Here is a 17,231-nt window from a genome sequence, read left to right as displayed (position 1 = left end):
AACCGATATCATCGATACTTAGATCGCGGAAGATAAATCAAGTTTAGGACCGATTGATGCGTGACAGACTCCACACAAAAACGAGTGTGAACGCGAATATATAATTTTCCTTCTTTGAACATGTCTTTTTTCTGGCTGGTGGTTTGCAATACTCGTCGGTTCGCTTTTGTTAATTTGTTTCGCGGAAAAGAAGCCACTTTTCACCAGCTAGTTGGTCCCCCAGCATGTTAGACACTCTTCCTGTGGAGATACAGCAACACATAGCAGACCGTCTGCCCCAAGCAGATTGTCTACACATGGCATTGTGCAACAAGTCGCTTTATGCGGCTTGTATTCACAGGTTGTACCGGGCGATTGCTATAGACTCATCTTTGACTTATTTTCATCAAGAATTGGCAGAATACTCGGATACCAGAAGCGAGTACTGGTCTTTGGCAAATGGCTCCATTAGCCTGACGGAAAATCAGTTCAGGGTAACCATTATAAGAACCTCTCATGGGTTGAGAACGTTCTTCCGCACAATCGAAAGAAATCCTCGGTTAGCCGAGCTGATCTTGTACTTGGAAGTTTCCAAGAAATTGCCTGAGCATTTTGTGGAGCTGGATCTGGCCCGAAGTCTACAGAAAGTGCTTTTTCCCCGTCTGAAAAATTTGAAGTTCATCAACTTCTGGTACACTTCTCCTTTGATCAACTTGGAGATTCTGTTACAATGCATTCCCAGTAATAGTCTTGTTGCAATTAACGGAGATTTCGGGGCTTCGAAGACCAAGGCTTCAGCCGCACGCGATTCACTCAGGCATCTGTTGAATGATAGCGAGACGGTCTCGAGTGTTTCACAGCTGGTCATCCACAATTTCCAAAAAACGTCTAGACTGGAAGGGTTTGCTTCTGCTCGTTGTAATGGGCTATTATCGAACCTCAGGATATTGGAGATTGCCAAATCTGCACCTACAAGTTTCCCCGTCAACTACAATATCATCAACTCGCTGGGTATCGACTTCAACTATCTGCAGGATAGTTTCAACAAATATTTCTACAACGGAATGACGAATAACCCCACGAATGACTTTGGCTCCATTTTCAGAAACACTACGCCTGCAACCAATGGGGGTAATGTGAGTTCTATCAATGGAGTCGGTCATAACCACGAGAGCAATAACTCTGACTCGACCGACGGGAATGTCATTCCTACTCTTTTCAAATCGCCAATCAGATCCAAAATAAGTTTACTGAAGCTTACCATTGATGGAATAGTGCTGAACTCGTCTGACTCAAGCTTGCTCATCCGTTGTTTGAACTTAGGTGAGCTCCAAACTCTCAGTCTGCTGGATGTATCTGAAGTCATGAAAGAAGCCCGTTTTGAGACCGGGTTGCCTCAACTCTCAGCCGAAACACAAATCGAAATGTTTGACGGAATAGACCCCGAAGAGGCGGAAAATATCAGAATGGAGAGCCTGGTACCACACAGAATATACGAGAAAGACTCCTTTTTTCTCGTGAAGATAGCTCCATACCTCACCAGTTTGAAAGAGCTAAACATTGACCACTACAACGATCATTGCGACTTTACACCCCATTTGATATCAGAGGTATCCGGCCTCCAGAAATTGTATTGTCGTCTAAGATGGAATAGAACCAAAGAGGTGTTTGGCAATGAGGGATGGAACCATTTGACACTCAAATACATGCAAGCAATTGGTGGTCATAATGAAAGTTTACAACACTTGATCATTGACACTCTGAATGAGTCCAATGGAAATGTGTCTCCTATTTTCCAAAACGGTCACGAGACCAAACTGGATGATGGAGAGGTCAAGGCTATTCCTAGTTTTGCATTCAGGCAATATTTGCCTCAAATGCGTCAACTCAGAAGTCTGAGACTGCCCGTTTCGCAAAAACATATTCTCTCCCTGATGGAGTCCGTTGCCGAGCTCACCCAGTTGGAGTATCTTGAGGTGATTCTCGTTGAGTATAGCACCATGCAGGACAATTTCAACCGAGGAACTGGTCAATACGGAGGAGCCAGAACAGGGCCTGGTCCTCATTTGGGGACACTACTATCACCATCTACTTCATCGCAGTGTCTACAATTGACCGATTCAGAAACAGTCAACCTCAGAGACGCCAAGAAAATACTCGACCCTCAAAATCTCATGCCCCAAAACATCAGTCTAAACAAGGTTCTCCAAATTGCGAAATTGTTCAAGATGTATATTGGAGAGAGGTCGCACAACGAAGGTCCTCTAGGCACGTCCAAGAATCAGCTCAGATACATCAAATGCTTCAACATCATAGTGGATGTCTGGGATATCCACAATCTCCAGGTGAAAGAGAGGGGCTTAGATGATTGGTTCAGCGATAAACTTAGAGGACTGTGATTACGAATTGCATTTGCTTTACATAAATTACAAAAGTTTACCCCCGTCGGATTTTTCTTTTTGCAGTTGTGTGCCGTGGGGTTCTGACGGAAGGGGTGACACCACGCTATTGAATTGGATAAGCTGGCTGCACTCAATTATGAATAACTTACAGTACACCCCACCAAGAATATCCAAAAATATAACAGAAAAATCTAAAAAAATTAAAAAAAATGGGTAGTTACTGTGATATCGGAAAACACAAATGTGGAGCCGCACGTGATGCTAATTGAAAAGTTGTGGGGAGGATAAAAAGTTGGAGAGGAGCAGCAAGTGGCACCGAGGGACCACCGCCTACAACTCAATACCGAAACCTAATTCAGCTGTCAACCCTGTTTTCTTTCTTTACGAGCGGAGTTAGAGGTTCAGCGACACCTTTTAGTCTTTTGACCGACCCGCGTATAATTTGTGCTTGCTAGACACTTTATTCTGCTGCTGTTCTCTAGTGACTCGATTATTCTCATATCGAGATTTGTTGTTGGCTTAACTGTCTAGCTAAGTACTGGGGAACAAAGAGGCCACCAATGCCACAATACAGGAGAGAACACAAAAAGGTGAGAACGGGATGTTCCACCTGCAAAAGTCGGCGTATCAAGGCAAGTTTTTTTTTAAAGAATCGGAGCATTTGTTTACCCCTTCAAATCTCAAATTTTTTAGCCGGTCGAACTAACTCAAGACCCTTCAGTGTGACGAGGCGAGACCCATTTGCGAAAAATGTGCAAAGGGTAAACACGAGTGTGTCTATGAGCCCGTAATTCCTAGAAAGGCAGCCAAGAGGGTCAAGATAGAATCAGAGGAACCGCTCAATGTCAGGCCGCCTGTTTTTGGTATTCCGCAGGCCTTGGTCTCTGCTATAACAGATGATCCGACACTGAGTGACACCTGCAGCGAAAGTATGCTGCCATATGGGTTCCATTCATCTTTGACTTTCAAGCTGAACAACTACATGAAAAGCGAGTTCTACACCCATTTTGCTACCAGCAAGCAATGCCAGGAGGTGTATCTGGAGGCCTTCAATAAGTCACACGAGTACGAGTACTTGTACCACATATTCATGGCTGTCCTATTGATGGACCTGTATCACAAGGTTGAGATGACCGGTTCGGATGATGTGCTGAATTTGTCGCAGAGTGCCTACGTCTCCATGGCCGAGTTCCACCACAGTCGAAGTCTCAGTTTGATGAGGCAGAACCTACGACCCCAGAAACCGTACGATGCACTTGCGCTTTTACTTGCATCGTCGCTCCAGATGTTCTATGCAACAGCTTCGCCGAACCACAGGATCGCTGACATCGCATACATAGGCGTGGCCAAGGGGATCTATTTGTTCTTCAACGATATTCTTCCTTTTGTCGGCCAGTTCCAGCTGCTGGAGGACACCTACAAGAGATATTGTCTGGGATCTTTTTCCACCGATGCAAGTGTGTATTTTCCGGAATTCCTATACGGGATACTAGATTTGCAATACTTTGAACAGGATCCTTTGACTCCGCGTACTCTGAGTTCCGATAGCGACCCCAGTCCTGCGAACTCAGTTTCCAGTGGTGGGCCTAGTTCACCGGAGCAGCAATCAGTCACGCCCAGTACTTTCAGTTCATCGAGTGAGAGATCGAACTCAGGTTATAGTGCTGGTTCTCCTTCTTTCGAGGCAAATAGGGACATATACAAAAAAGTACTGGATAGACTCAAGATGGAGTTTAGAGCGCACGCGTACAAAGAACCAGATGACAATACTCCTGGAATGCAGATTGAGAATGAGCTGATAAGCACCCTTTCTCGATACGTTATCGATGTTCCAGAACAGTTCACGGAGCTCATAGGCATCAATGATCCTAGGGCGCTGATTATCATGGGATATCACGTGATGATTCTGGCTGCAAGACGCTACCCTTTCTGGTCCCAGACTCTGTATATGTACGAAATCGATCACATTTATGATACCCTTGGAAAACTTCCATATGGTCATGAATGGAAAAGCTGGTTGACCGCAGCCAGAGAATCGATCTACAGACTGAGCTAGGCTAAGACCCAACTCTTTGAGGTTTTTGTTTGTGTTGGAAAAATGGTACGATATATTATATTACTTATGGGAAGTTTTTTGTTTAATGTTCAATAAAATTCATTGTGTGTTTCAAGTTTTTTGTAAGAGATAGAATTTTCAGGAAATCACTAAACTTCAGAAGGGACCACCCATTGATTGCTGACACCAATGTCAAACTCGCAGAAATTTAGCCAAAAACCTACAAAACGTCCATACTATGATAACTCTTAAATAAACTTTACAAAAGAAGTAACATAAACAAATATTTGCTCTCGTGGAAGCGAATAAAACATTTGGAATCTATGTAAATCGTTCAGCCGCACCTAGATGTGTACGCACCAATTGAGAATTTGTCGCCTATTTAAAAGCGAAGGATTTTCTTCCACTTAGTCTTCCTCTTTCTTCTCTTCTCTCAATAAGTACTGAACTTCTCGTTACTGAAGTTTATTATGACAATTAATTTGGAAATGGTATGTTATCAATAATTCTTGAGGCTCCATCCTTGTTGCCGAATTTCTTTGACTGTTTCTCTGGTTGGCTACCGATTTGTATGATGATTCCACTTTATATGCATAGTTCAACTGATTTACTAGATCATGAAGAGAACAATAACCATCATGTCTTTCACCCCTATCTGACTCAAAATGTGTTTTCCTGAGAAACTTCAAGACAAAGAAAACACCAACAACCTGCATAGTGACATTTAACTAACAATGAACCTAGTTTGTGAACACACACATATCCGATTGCTTGTCTAAATAGATTCTGTTAATGAAATCGGTTTTTCTTTAATGTACAAATCACTTGTAGAGTTCTATGTCCATGCAAATGTGGGCCTGTATGGTGGGTTCTCAAGAGTACCTCTAGTTTTCAGGTTTCAATGCATACATTCTAATTGGATACAGCTCTTTGGGAACACCCTTCTGTCTTTCAGTTGCTATCAACTTCCAACCTGCCTGCTTGAAAAGCCTTCTGAAGTTTTTGTCCGATCTAGTCTTGGAGGAATCTTCCTCGTCGAACACATCGTCATCTGAGCTGGTGTTGTTCTCCTTGACCACCAATAATCCGTTTTCCTGTAGTCCTTTCTTGCAGTTGTCCAGCCAGATAAGGAAAGCATCATCTGGCAAATGTCCACAGCACCATTGGCACCAAATTAGATAGTATTTGTTTGGTTCAGAGGGCTCCCAATCCTGCATTGGGATTTGGTATATCTCACCTATCTTCCCCTTTTCCTTTAACGACTTCAATTCAACTTCCATCTGGTCAACAAAAGACTTCACAGGCTCAAGCAAATCCACCTTGTCACACTGCTTGTGTAAGAAGTCTCTGGTAACCCTTCCTATACCAGCACCGAAATCTAGTCCGTACTTGATCTTGCCTTCTTCGACCGATAGTCTTGGGGTTAATTTCCTCATGAAAGTTGCGGAACCAACCACATCCGCTTTTGGCACCGAGGTGGTCTCACCGTAACCTCCTAGAACACCATTGACAGTGGGCTCCACACCAGACCAGTATTCTATAGCCTTGTTGTAATCGATCATGGAATCGAGCTGTCCCACAGGGGCAACTGTGGGTTGAGCTTGATCTTTAGCAGGCATGATCAAGAGGAGTACTATTGGCACAAGAAACAGCTTCTATGACGAAATAATCGCTGTAAGTGTTGGCCTTCAGATCAGTATTTGAGAAAGTTTCGAGATAAATAAATTATCAAATCACTCTGGGCCATTGCTCAGAACCAAAAATTTGAAATATTGCACGTGCGGCTGAACATTGTACGTTCTACACTACCAACGAGGAGACGGGCGCGCTATTTTCATGATCTCAGCGAGAACGGAAACCGCATTGAAGTAGAGAAATCGCAGATATCCAAAAAAGATGTGTTTTTATACATAAGGTAGTCAAATAATGTTTATCGGTGGGGAGGTGGTGCAGAGGCGTCGTACTTCACTCACAGCTGAACAGAGTTGTAGACCAAAACCCCTACTACTGTTACCAACAGACCACTTCGACAGAGGACTAGAAAACTTCAAAATGCCTTTGTAGCCGCAGATCTTTCCGAGGAGCCAAAACTACGCGGGCGTTTCTTTTTTGCATTCGCCTATTGTCATTTCATCGGCAATACGTCCCGGCACAATATGGCTGTGCTCGATGGCTTTCGAATATGGAGGGGCAGGTTACGAAATCGCTGTGGCTAGGCACGGGGACTTGCAAGAGCAGAATACGAGAAATTCAGTCGCAAAATTTTGCATTGTTATGATTGGAGCGTGTAGCTTTCCATTGAATCGAAGAAGATTTTGGACATTTAACGCAGGACCCTGAACCATACAATCGGCACTTAATAGCGAACTTCTTGCGCCTAACATTTCACTCATCACGTATAATTACTAATTGGACTCCCTCCTATAAAAAGGTTCCTGATTCCGCATACCACTATTTCTGCCCCAAACAACAATTTGTTCGGGCAATTGTTGGGTGCACGGGTCTTCTGACTGACTATATATTATTACTGCAGAAGAAACGGCCCAGATACTCGCTGATCTGTTTACCGCGCGGTTTAGCTGCAGAGTCCGTTAGAATAAGCTGTTTTTCACCATAAAGCAGAACATACCACATTTCCCCCTCTGCTGCACTTGAAAAGTCAAAAATTTGCGGCTGAAATATTAGATCCAATACCTTGGAAGTTATATTCTCCGCTCCCTTAAAAAGCGTACGGGGTTTGAAAGCCATCACCTTCTCATTAGGCATCTGCAAGTAAGGCCATATAAGCCGGGTCCAAATTTTTTCCTTGCCTCCCAAATTTCCAGCTCTCCTGCCTTTGTTCATTTACACCGCTCTGGAGGATTTGAAGTCTACAGCCTTGGGTTCGTGCAAACTTCGATTATTTATTTAGTTCAACAATTTTGTTGCATATAGAGGGTTTTTTGTTTTCTGTTGGTTTTGCTGCTCCACCTGCTTTCTTGTTGCTAGTTGTTTGAGAGCTCAGATAGGGCCCACATTCCATTTCTAAAGTCCACTCTCCACTCCAGTTATTCAGGCCTGAAACATGGGGCTTTTATCACTAGGAACTCCGCTGCACTGGCTTGAGTCCAGAAACCACTGTGAACATGTCAGGGATAACGGATTGGAGCAATTGATCAAGATGTTCGAGGCTGCCTCAGCAAGATCAGACGACCCATTTCTCTGGGGTGATGAAATAGAGTACATGTTGTTGAAAGTTAACGACAAAGACCATAGCATCAAATTAGCCATTGACGAAGACGATATGTTGGAAAGATTGGCTGAAGACGGAGTCTCCTACCGTAAGGCTGCTGACAACGACGTCTCGTTTCATCCCGAATACGGTAGATACATGATTGAAGCAACGCCTGCCACACCGTACGATGGAGCCTCGTTAAAAAGTTATGCCTATGTTGAACGCAATATGGAGGCCAGGAGGAAGATTGTGGTTGGTGAGGTCAAGGACAAGAGTGTGGTTCCAATGACTTACACTTCCTTTCCCAGAATGGGTGTTGGTCTCTTCACTGATCCTCCAGCAAAGGCCAACGGTGCTGCTTCGATGTCGCTTTTTTTGCCTGACGAGATCATCAACAGACACGTGAGATTCCCCACCTTGACCGCAAACATTAGACGGAGAAGAGGGTCCAAGGTGGCTATCAATATCCCGTTGTTCAAAGACTCGAAGACCAGGTCAGACTCCGAGGTTGATCTCACTATACCGCATCGCCAGCTGTATGCAGGCCATGACGACGAGGCCTTCCAAGGGGCAGCCCAGCCCGGATCCATATATATGGACTCTATGGGGTTTGGTATGGGCTCTTCGTGTTTGCAGGTGACGATGCAAGCCCCCGATGTGAGGAGGGCCAGATATCTATATGACTCTCTGGTAAACATAGCGCCGTTGACATTAGCATTGACTGCCGCCGCACCCATCTTTAGAGGGTTTTTGGCGGACCAGGACGTGAGATGGAACGTGATTTCAGGTGCGGTTGATGATCGTACTCCGTTTGAGAGAAGCGAGCCTCCACTGCCTGGCCATTCCGAGAGAGGTAATACCCGTCCGGATGCCAATTTGCAGAGGATTCCCAAGTCGCGGTACGATTCGGTAGACCAGTATCTGGGTGATATCGATGTCTCTGGGGAACATTATGGATTTTTCAAGGAGGACTACAACGATATCGAGTCACCTATCAATGATAAAGTGTACAGCAAGCTGCAGTCACAGGGATTCGACCCAATACTGGCACACCATTTTGCGCACTTGTACATTCGTGATCCGATTGTTATTTTCAACGAGAGAATAGACCAAAACAACGACGAGGAGACGGACCATTTTGAAAACATCCAGTCCACGAATTGGCAATCTCTGAGGTTCAAACCCCCCACCCAAAAGGCCACTCCTGACAACCACTCGACCCCAGGCTGGAGAGTAGAGCTAAGACCAATGGAAATCTCGATAACTGACTTTGAAAACGCAGCTTTCGCCGTGTTTGCCGTTTTGCTGGCCAGTGCCATATTGAAGAACAATCCCAACTTGTACATCCCGATCTCGTTGGTTGATGAGAACATGAAGTCTGCCCATAGAGTGAATGCCTATACCGAACAGAAGTTCCACATGAGGACCAACATTTTCGAGAAGGGATCTGCCATAGTAGAGGAATTGACTCTGGGACAAATATTCAACGGCACGGATTCCTTTGCCGGGTTGATTCCGTTGGTGGAAACATTCGTGGATGATACTTTTGGAAAAACTGAAAATGTCGATGAGCTGGCCCAGATCAAAACCTATCTCAAATTCATCTCATTCAGGTCTGCTGGAAAGATCCCATCCACTGCGGCATTCATTAGAAATTTTGTCGTTTCTCATGAAGATTACAAACACGATAGTGTGGTTAGCGATTTGATCACCTACGATTTGACAAAGAAGCTCTATCTTTTGGGACAGTACGACCATGATACTGTCAAAGAGTTCTTTGGCGAAGAGCTTGGTCAAGATTTGATTGAAAGCCACCATTAATTTTGTGCAAACAAACTGTATCCTAAGATTGTGAGTTTTCACGGTACCATGTTCAAGTGGTACACAACGTAATGCATACACCTATTGTAGACGAGAAGCAGCAAGCGAAACACGTGGTGATACACAGTTCAGGGCTCTGAAAACAGTTTCCTCGGAGCTCGCTGCAGCAAACATCATCTTCACCGTATAGCGAGCACCAATACTCGTGACATTCACTCTCTTCCCTCCTGTACCGTCCATGCTCGGCCACATACTTTGTCTGCTCCTCTTCTCTCTGCCGTTGATTTTCTGTTTTCGTTTTTTGGAACTCTTCCTCTTTGATCTGTTCGTAGGTTGGTTGTTTGCGGATCGTTGGCTGAGATTCGATGGTTGCTTGAGGCGTCAGGCTCAAGTTGTCTCCCTCTCTCGCGGACTCAAGAGGTCCCACGGTGATGTCTCCCTCCTCAGACTCCGTCACAACCGGAGGTTCAGAACTTGCAACTTGTGTTGGTTGTGGGTCTTCAGATTCAGCAGCCTGTATCGATAGGTCGTCGCTGAAATGGGTATGTGCATCCTCGAAATCGGAGGTCCTCGAGGACGTGGCTGAGGATGTGGCTATGGAGTCGGATCGCTGTAGCTCAACCGAATGCAGTGACATGCTGATTGCAAAAATTTCAATCGAAGAAAAAAAACTATTTCAAAAATGAACCAGATCAAAAAGAGAGGAGAAGTGGTGGCTTGAGTGGGATGAATCTGTGGTGATACTATTCTGGATTCACTGGAGTATGCATCGCGCGATGACCAGATTTAACCGTCTTTGCTCTCTAAGATAAAGCCATGGGCTTCCACCAGCAATTGTTCAGCGAAAAACACACGACAAAAAGAGATTTGTGAAATTTAAGATATCCAATTACACAGGGGTTCAAATATGTATTTTTTTTGGTGTTCAGAACTGTTTTTTTCAATGAATCACTGTAATTTTCAGTCAAAGATATCCTTGCTATTGACCCCAGAGTTCACCCAAAACTGTAAACACATCACAAAGTATGATGCCACCACTAACGAATAACAAACACACGACACAAATATAATTTCCTACTTTTCCAGGTCTCATTCAATGCTTGCCTACTCGTTTAAATACCAACAGATCTGTTCTTCGTACCCAACCCAAATTCCGAATCGGGTAATTGTATCGATACAGACCGCAACGTTCCTCAAATACACCAAGGCTTATCTTTCGCAGTATATCTCACCGGGGGTAGTGAAAATGGCAGTCTAATTGGAACACTATTGTTCTTATTGCTTGTGTTGCTAACGTATTCTGGAACAAGGGGCAAGCCGCCAAATTGACCAGAATGTAGCAACACACCAGCCTCAAACGACTGGATCTTGTACTTCTGGACTCGAGAGTCTGGCGACAGATTTTTCCCAGGACATCCCCACGCTTGCTTCGAAAGATTGGAACTCGTCATCAGAACCCATTTAAGGGTTGCGTAATCATCATCGGTAGCACAGTAAGTCTTGCAATGCGGGGGAAATTTCTCTCTACCAGTCTCCACTTTGGATATCCATCTGTGGAATGCTCTCTTCAGAGCCTTTCTATGACCCTCCAAGTTAGGGTTGTAATATTTTGGATAGGGCTGATACAGGATTGCTGCACCTGCCAATTCTCCAGAAGCACAGTTCTTGACTTCTTCGTCGGTTGGGAAGACAACGATTGCATCGTAGTTGTCCTGTTTACCGGAATCAAACACGGCAAGAGCACCATCACTCAGTGGAAACGTCGAGCCATTCACCATGGGTGCAAGTAAATGAAGAAATATGTTTCTAGAAAGCTCATATGGACTTGCTATCGTGGATATTTGGGCAACCACCTTGAGATGTTTCTGATGATCTTGCGGAATCAGGTTATTCGCATTCAACACCTGATACAGTTTTCCATAACCTGAAAGAGTCTCGCCTGGATGATCCAGATCCAGCACATAGTCCCCTGGAGACGAGCTTATAAACTCTGCAGAAATCTCGCTGAAATCATATTCTGCAAGTATCTCGCTGAGCTCATCCATTTTCTCAAGATGATAACTGCGCAGATACCTAGTCAAATCAGCTTTGAAATTGGTACTTCGAGTCTCAGAGCGTTTTTTCAAAATCGGGCTTTTCCAGAGGGTTTGAGCATTGTAGTTGAACTGGGCATACGTGAGATTTGCGGTATGAATAACGATCTGTAGCGTTCCGTCTCTGAAGAAATTGATCATCATTTTTGTATGATGAGTTCCGTACCTTGCCATTTTCACATCGCACGTTGTGACTTTCAACTGAGTGAAGAGTTCGGCATCCATTACTAAACTCTTCAAGCTAGTAACCAAGCAAACTTCGCACTTCCCCAGGTTTCGCCCAAGAGACTCGAACAGAAATTCAATATCTATCATGAAGTTGAACTGGTAGGTTTTAACCAGATCAGGATGGGCAACAAAGTCTTTGAAGTCCAGGCAATCTCGGTTGTCCTGGCGATTGGATAATTCTGTTGAAAACAGAGATATAGGGGATGTGATAGTTTCTGTTTTGACATTGGTTTCCGGTAGCCGTTGTTTCTTGTGTGGTGGTGAGACAGATCGCGTTTTGATCTCTTGGATATCATCATTCGCATCTGCATCAGCTATCTCATCATCCTCTATCACTATAAGCTCTGGTTTGGACCTTAAAGATGCCCAATGAGCACCTGTAACCCTTGCAGCTTCCGATTTTTCCATATGAACAGGTCAGCGGAAGAGACAAAAAATGAGGGTGGTAGGGTGGTAAATCAGGTAGGTAACCTTACGAGATGTGGGTTGCCATTTTGCATGATAACTACACATAGCTATGGCTCATCTCCCTATTACCAAATGCGGTTCGTCCTACTTATTTCTTTGAGACCAATGAAACATATTTAGGTTAGGATACTATACATAACTATTTTTTCTGCAACACCGGACTCCAAACTTACCAGCAATAGTTAAATTGTTTAGTAGAGTCTGTAGGCTGGACCCATGGTGGACTTGATGACCAAAGATCCGACGTTTTGCCAGTTCTTCTTCAACAAAGAGACCAAGAAGTTAGCAGCCATCATGATCTGGTTGGTCAAGACATCCTCGGTCATGTCAACGTGACCGACGGCAACAGCCAAACAAAGAACCTTCTTCAATTGGAACTTGATGGTGGACTTGACGTCGGTAACCTTGGAGTACAAGTCATCGTTGTGGGAGACTGGGGTTGGGAACTTACCAGCCTTCGACAGTTGAGGACCCAAAAGTCTTGGAACTTGCTTGATCAAGACATCGGAAGCGACAAAGGCGTTGTACTTCTTGGCCAACTTCTTGATCAACTTCTTGTTCTTGTTCAACTTCTTCAAGTCATCGACGGACATGGCGTCAATACCAAGGGACTTAGCTCTGTCGACATCGAAAGCATCACCAAAGATACAGATGGTCATGTTTGGTCTTGGGACTTGAGGAAGCTTCAAGGAACCAGAGAAACGCTTGTCTCTCTGGGGGTCGTAGTTCTTCAAACCAACTTGCAACTCGACGGTCTCCAAGAAGTTTCTCTTCTTGGTCTCGAGAGCGTTCTTGAGAAGCTCTTGAACGTGCTCACGGACTCCGGATGTAGTAATCTTAGACATTTTTGATTAAAGTTCGTCTCCCTAGCAAAGATTTGTAGGTAATACCGTAATTGGTCTGATTCGACGTGGATGGAGAAAGAAGAATGTGAACTTGTTACGAGAGAATCGTTTGAAATTTTTCATAGGGCATCCCTTTCCCCTCTCATCACGTGATATATTCCAGGGCTTCTGGACCTGCGGCGTGTATTTGAGTATCACACATAAATAATTTAAACCTCTCTTATCTAAGGGCATTACCGTAATATATATAATCTGATAAGAACCAAACACCGTTTATCTTCTGCATGTTCATGAGAACTACTGTGGGGATTACCCCCATGGTTTTATCCCAGCATAAATTTGGAGTCCTCCGAATATTCAGCAGATCATACGCGAAATCTAAATCTTCGAAGTTATGGTTGGACAGGAGTAAGAAAGACCCATATACGCGTGAGGCTAAGATGCAGAATCTGAAAAGTCGAGCTGCGTTCAAACTACTGCAATTGGATGTGAAGTTCAAACTGTTTGAAAAGGGCCAGAATGTTGTCGACCTCGGTTACGCTCCCGGTGCATGGTCTCAGGTTGCTTATGAAAGGTCCAAAGGTACGGTACTAGGAGTTGATATTCTTCCCTGTGTACCTCCACCTGGAGTCTCCTCAATTCAAGGGAATATCCTCTCCAAAGCAACACAAGATAGAATCAGGCAACATTTTAATGCAGAACGGAGAAAATCTGACAAAGGCATCCTCGTTGAAAGCTCGGAGATGTCTAGCCAAGCACTGGTATCCACGGAATCCTACCTCGAGAGAGAGATGACATCACAAGAAGGTAACGTTGGTAACAAGTTCCCCATTGACCTTGTGCTGAGTGATATGTGCGCGCCATTTACCCTATTTAGCGGATTTTCGAGTATGACTACTAACATGCCGTATTTTAGGATGGCGAACACATCGGGCTTAGTGGTGAAGGATCACCAGATGAGTTTGGATTTGTGTGATGCCGCTTTGATTCTGGCTATAGATATGCTTCGTCCTGGAGGGGCATTTGTCTGCAAATTCTTCACTGGGGCAGAGGACAAGTTACTTGAAAAACGGTTGGAAAAGACGTTCGACAAAGTATGGAGGTTCAAACCACCAGCTTCCCGGGATAAGTCGAGAGAGTGCTACTTCATATGCAAGGGAAAGCGTGAAAATATCGACAAGCTGGAGGTGTTTCAGACAACTTGAAAGGCTTTGGTGATACAAAGGCAAACGTGCTAATGTCAAGAAGCTCAAAGTGTTGACAATAGTTAACATTTCTCATGATTTACGATAGAATATAGACAATGACTTACACCAAATGGACGCTCTAATGATTTTGTTCGCTTTCTTTTAAGAACTTGACACCTATGAAGTAGGCTAGAAGTAAAATTCCTCCTTGTTTATCCTTCTTCTTCTTCTTCTTCGTCTTCTTCTTCCTCCTGTTCCCCATCTTCTTTTTCCTCTTCAGGTTCGGCTTCAGGTTCAGCCTCAACCTCTGGAGCGGTCTCAATGGCTGCTGCTTCCTTACCGTTCTCTCCAATGTCAATCAAATCACCAAGTTGTGGAAAAAGAGCGGAATCCTCTGATGGACTACATATTCTGTCGCTCAAACTCTTGTTTCCATCAGCTGCAAGGCTCTCTTTCCACAGACTCACTGCTTTGTCCACCACGCTCTGTTCGCCATTATAGGTTAGGGCGAAGATCGCAGATTCTGGGAATCGTTTCGATAACTGCAACAACTCGATGCAACCGGCAATGTCCTTAGCAGCCCATAACGCACTGAAGGCAACATTGTATTTACCTTGGCTTTTGGCAACATTACCGAGCTTCTGCAATTCCTCAGCTTGATTCAGCGAAGTGTACAGCAAGAGCAGCGATTCGAGATCCTTTGCTTTCTCAAATGACTCAATGGCCAGCTTCAAGTTCCAGTTGGCAAGAGATGTATCACCGAGTTGCTTCCACTTGTGTTCAGTTTCAGAAACAGTTGCAATTTCGTATGCTTTTTGTAGGTCTAAAGTCTCAATGGCAAGCTCAAACTTCTGTTCATTATCATTAGTGATTTCCAAAGCCAGATCTTTGTATCCTTGCTTCTCCAGGAATCTTGCAACCTTAGTCCTTTCGGACTCTTCAATGCTGTCCAACAACTCAGCTGCTTGCTCCATGTCGCCTCTCAGCACAACTGTCTGGTATTCCAAAACATTTTGCGAGATATGGTATGAGATGACATTGAGGTCCTTGTCCGTGACATAAACCTTGTTGTCCCTGGAAAGATAACCGAGCAGATACATTGGCTTGTCAAAGTGAGCAATATTGTTGATAGATCCACCCACCAGGTAGTTGAGTCTATTCGTGGTAGAGGTATAGATGAAAACATCTCCCACCCATTTACCGCTGGTGATGGTTTCGCTAACGTCATACAAAACGTCAAAGGCACCTTCACACCCATCTTCATCGTCAACAGTACCGTTCTCTAAACTTGAAGCAAAAACGTCCTTATTGAATCTCAAAGCATAAGCGGTCTCAGACGAGATTATGAGAACCAATTCGCCTGAATCTGACCAAACGACATCTTGTGCTTCAACGTCAACTCTCTGCACCAAAGCACCAGATTCCCAGTCGTAGAACGAGACAAATCCTTCAGACTTGACAGCCAAAAGAGAACCACCAAAAATCTTATCAGCCGAGTAGAGGAGATCAACAGTTCCCGAAGTTTTTTCTTTGAAATTCTTGAAGATCTTAACTGCAGTGGTAGATTCTCTAACAGCAAACAAGTTGGAGTCCTGGGCCCACACAAAGTCAAGAGCGCTACCGTAAGACTTGTTTCTCCAGGCTAAAGCAGTGTAGATAATGTACTCACCATCACCAGTGACAGTGACGAATCTTCCGTTTGGAGAGTGGCTCAAGGTGCTTGGGAAAATCTCAACAGATCCAAGTTCCTTCTGAGACAATGGAAGCACCTCACCATCATCTGTCACGGCATCAGACAGCTTTATCACAGAAGTGTATACATCAGACTGCTTGGCCCAGATGATCTTTCCGAGAGGATCCATTGAAAGAGCAGGCTTGTCATCACCAAGTTTCAGGACGACATGACCGGAATCGAAACCAACTGCTATCAGATTGGTGCCCTTCTTTGCGGCAACACACCAGGCTCTTTCCATAGAGTAGTGCAGAGTCTTCTCGAGCTTGTAAGTGTTGGCATTCCATATGTTAATGGAAGCATCTTCAGATCCCGATATGATCAAAGGCAATTCGGGGTGGAAAATGGCAAATGAAACATTGGAAAGATGTCCTTCCAACGTGGCAACACATGCCTTTGTTTGGTAATCCCAGATCTTAATAGTGCGATCATCAGATGCAGTAATCAAATATGGTTTATCGCTTTGAGGATAATATTCCACGTAATTGACACCTTTGCTCTCATGGGCCATCAAGGTGAAGTTTGGAACAGGCGAACCAAGAGACCAGATCTTGACGGTTCTATCTAAACACGCAGATGCAAAAGTGTTGAGATCTTTTGGATTAAATGCCAGAGACATGATGTAATGTTGGTGTCCCTCAAAGATTTGTTCCATCTTCCAGTTGTTTTCCCAGTTCCAAAGCTTGATGGTCATGTCATCTGAGGATGTCAACACATATGGTCTGGTGGGATGAACAGCAATGGATCTAATGTAGTCAGGATGGGCTTCAAACTGACCAACTTTCTCGCCTGTGTTGTAGTTGTAGACCCTTACCTGGAAATCATCAGATCCAACGATGATCCAGTTCTTTCTGGCAATGAATTTACCTGCTCTCACTGGCACGTTCGTCACGTCAATGGTCTTGACCTTGGTGGAAGTTTCGTAAGACCATATCTCTACCTTTCCACTATACAAAGTGGTAAGAACCCATGGTTCTGTTGGATGGAAATCAATCCCTTTAACACGATCCGAACGGGTGCTGAATTGTTTCTACAGTAACATGTTAGTGTTTGAGATCATCCTATTTGCCAGGGGCCAGGTATCCAAGCTCCCGTAAGACGATCAAGGCCTCAATCGCCAATTGTGCCCTCAATCGTTAATTGAAATAATCACTCACCTTAATGTCCAATCTCATTTTGAAATATAGATCTGTATCGATAGATCTG

At 44.2% G+C, this 17,231-nt stretch overlaps 11 protein-coding genes across 11 annotated transcripts; 4 read left to right on the top strand and 7 right to left on the bottom strand.

Moving 5' to 3' along the window:
• Positions 1–493: 493 nt before the first annotated feature.
• Positions 494–847, bottom strand: KUCA_T00000517001 (uncharacterized protein; the record flags this gene model as incomplete). The annotated part of the gene is made up of 1 exon (XM_022605062.1): positions 494–847. The coding sequence occupies one exon, from the start codon at positions 845–847 to the stop codon at positions 494–496; it is 354 nt and encodes a 117-aa protein (XP_022456568.1).
• Positions 848–1,043: 196 nt separating this feature from the next.
• KUCA_T00000516001 (uncharacterized protein) lies at positions 1,044–2,378 on the top strand (the record flags this gene model as incomplete). The annotated part of the gene is made up of 1 exon (XM_022605061.1): positions 1,044–2,378. The coding sequence occupies one exon, from the start codon at positions 1,044–1,046 to the stop codon at positions 2,376–2,378; it is 1,335 nt and encodes a 444-aa protein (XP_022456567.1).
• Positions 2,379–3,312: 934 nt separating this feature from the next.
• KUCA_T00000515001 (uncharacterized protein) lies at positions 3,313–4,437 on the top strand (the record flags this gene model as incomplete). Its single annotated transcript, XM_022605060.1, has 1 exon — positions 3,313–4,437. The coding sequence occupies one exon, from the start codon at positions 3,313–3,315 to the stop codon at positions 4,435–4,437; it is 1,125 nt and encodes a 374-aa protein (XP_022456566.1).
• Positions 4,438–5,321: 884 nt separating this feature from the next.
• On the bottom strand, positions 5,322–6,056 carry KUCA_T00000514001 (uncharacterized protein; the record flags this gene model as incomplete). The annotated part of the gene is made up of 1 exon (XM_022605059.1): positions 5,322–6,056. The coding sequence occupies one exon, from the start codon at positions 6,054–6,056 to the stop codon at positions 5,322–5,324; it is 735 nt and encodes a 244-aa protein (XP_022456565.1).
• Positions 6,057–6,951: 895 nt separating this feature from the next.
• Positions 6,952–7,281, bottom strand: KUCA_T00000513001 (uncharacterized protein; the record flags this gene model as incomplete). Its single annotated transcript, XM_022605058.1, has 1 exon — positions 6,952–7,281. The coding sequence occupies one exon, from the start codon at positions 7,279–7,281 to the stop codon at positions 6,952–6,954; it is 330 nt and encodes a 109-aa protein (XP_022456564.1).
• Positions 7,282–7,501: 220 nt separating this feature from the next.
• Positions 7,502–9,472, top strand: KUCA_T00000512001 (uncharacterized protein; the record flags this gene model as incomplete). The annotated part of the gene is made up of 1 exon (XM_022605057.1): positions 7,502–9,472. The coding sequence occupies one exon, from the start codon at positions 7,502–7,504 to the stop codon at positions 9,470–9,472; it is 1,971 nt and encodes a 656-aa protein (XP_022456563.1).
• Positions 9,473–9,524: 52 nt separating this feature from the next.
• Positions 9,525–10,109, bottom strand: KUCA_T00000511001 (uncharacterized protein; the record flags this gene model as incomplete). Its single annotated transcript, XM_022605056.1, has 1 exon — positions 9,525–10,109. One exon carries the CDS (start codon positions 10,107–10,109, stop codon positions 9,525–9,527), a length of 585 nt encoding a protein of 194 aa, XP_022456562.1.
• Positions 10,110–10,665: 556 nt separating this feature from the next.
• Positions 10,666–12,201, bottom strand: KUCA_T00000510001 (uncharacterized protein; the record flags this gene model as incomplete). Its single annotated transcript, XM_022605055.1, has 1 exon — positions 10,666–12,201. The coding sequence occupies one exon, from the start codon at positions 12,199–12,201 to the stop codon at positions 10,666–10,668; it is 1,536 nt and encodes a 511-aa protein (XP_022456561.1).
• Positions 12,202–12,452: 251 nt separating this feature from the next.
• On the bottom strand, positions 12,453–13,106 carry KUCA_T00000509001 (uncharacterized protein; the record flags this gene model as incomplete). The annotated part of the gene is made up of 1 exon (XM_022605054.1): positions 12,453–13,106. One exon carries the CDS (start codon positions 13,104–13,106, stop codon positions 12,453–12,455), a length of 654 nt encoding a protein of 217 aa, XP_022456560.1.
• A 284-nt stretch (positions 13,107–13,390) lies between these two features.
• Positions 13,391–14,311, top strand: KUCA_T00000508001 (uncharacterized protein; the record flags this gene model as incomplete). The annotated part of the gene is made up of 1 exon (XM_022605053.1): positions 13,391–14,311. One exon carries the CDS (start codon positions 13,391–13,393, stop codon positions 14,309–14,311), a length of 921 nt encoding a protein of 306 aa, XP_022456559.1.
• Positions 14,312–14,505: 194 nt separating this feature from the next.
• Positions 14,506–17,200, bottom strand: KUCA_T00000507001 (uncharacterized protein; the record flags this gene model as incomplete). The annotated part of the gene is made up of 2 exons (XM_022605051.1): positions 14,506–17,055; positions 17,183–17,200. The coding sequence occupies 2 exons, from the start codon at positions 17,198–17,200 to the stop codon at positions 14,506–14,508; spliced, it is 2,568 nt and encodes an 855-aa protein (XP_022456558.1).
• Between the last annotated feature and the right edge of the window lie 31 nt (positions 17,201–17,231).

Source organism: Kuraishia capsulata, genomic scaffold (genome assembly GCF_000576695.1).
Source record: "Kuraishia capsulata CBS 1993 genomic scaffold, Kuraishia_capsulata_scaffold_1, whole genome shotgun sequence".
In the NCBI taxonomy this organism is placed as follows: domain Eukaryota; kingdom Fungi; phylum Ascomycota; class Pichiomycetes; order Pichiales; family Pichiaceae; genus Kuraishia; species Kuraishia capsulata.
This window is presented reverse-complemented; position numbering and strand designations above follow the sequence as displayed.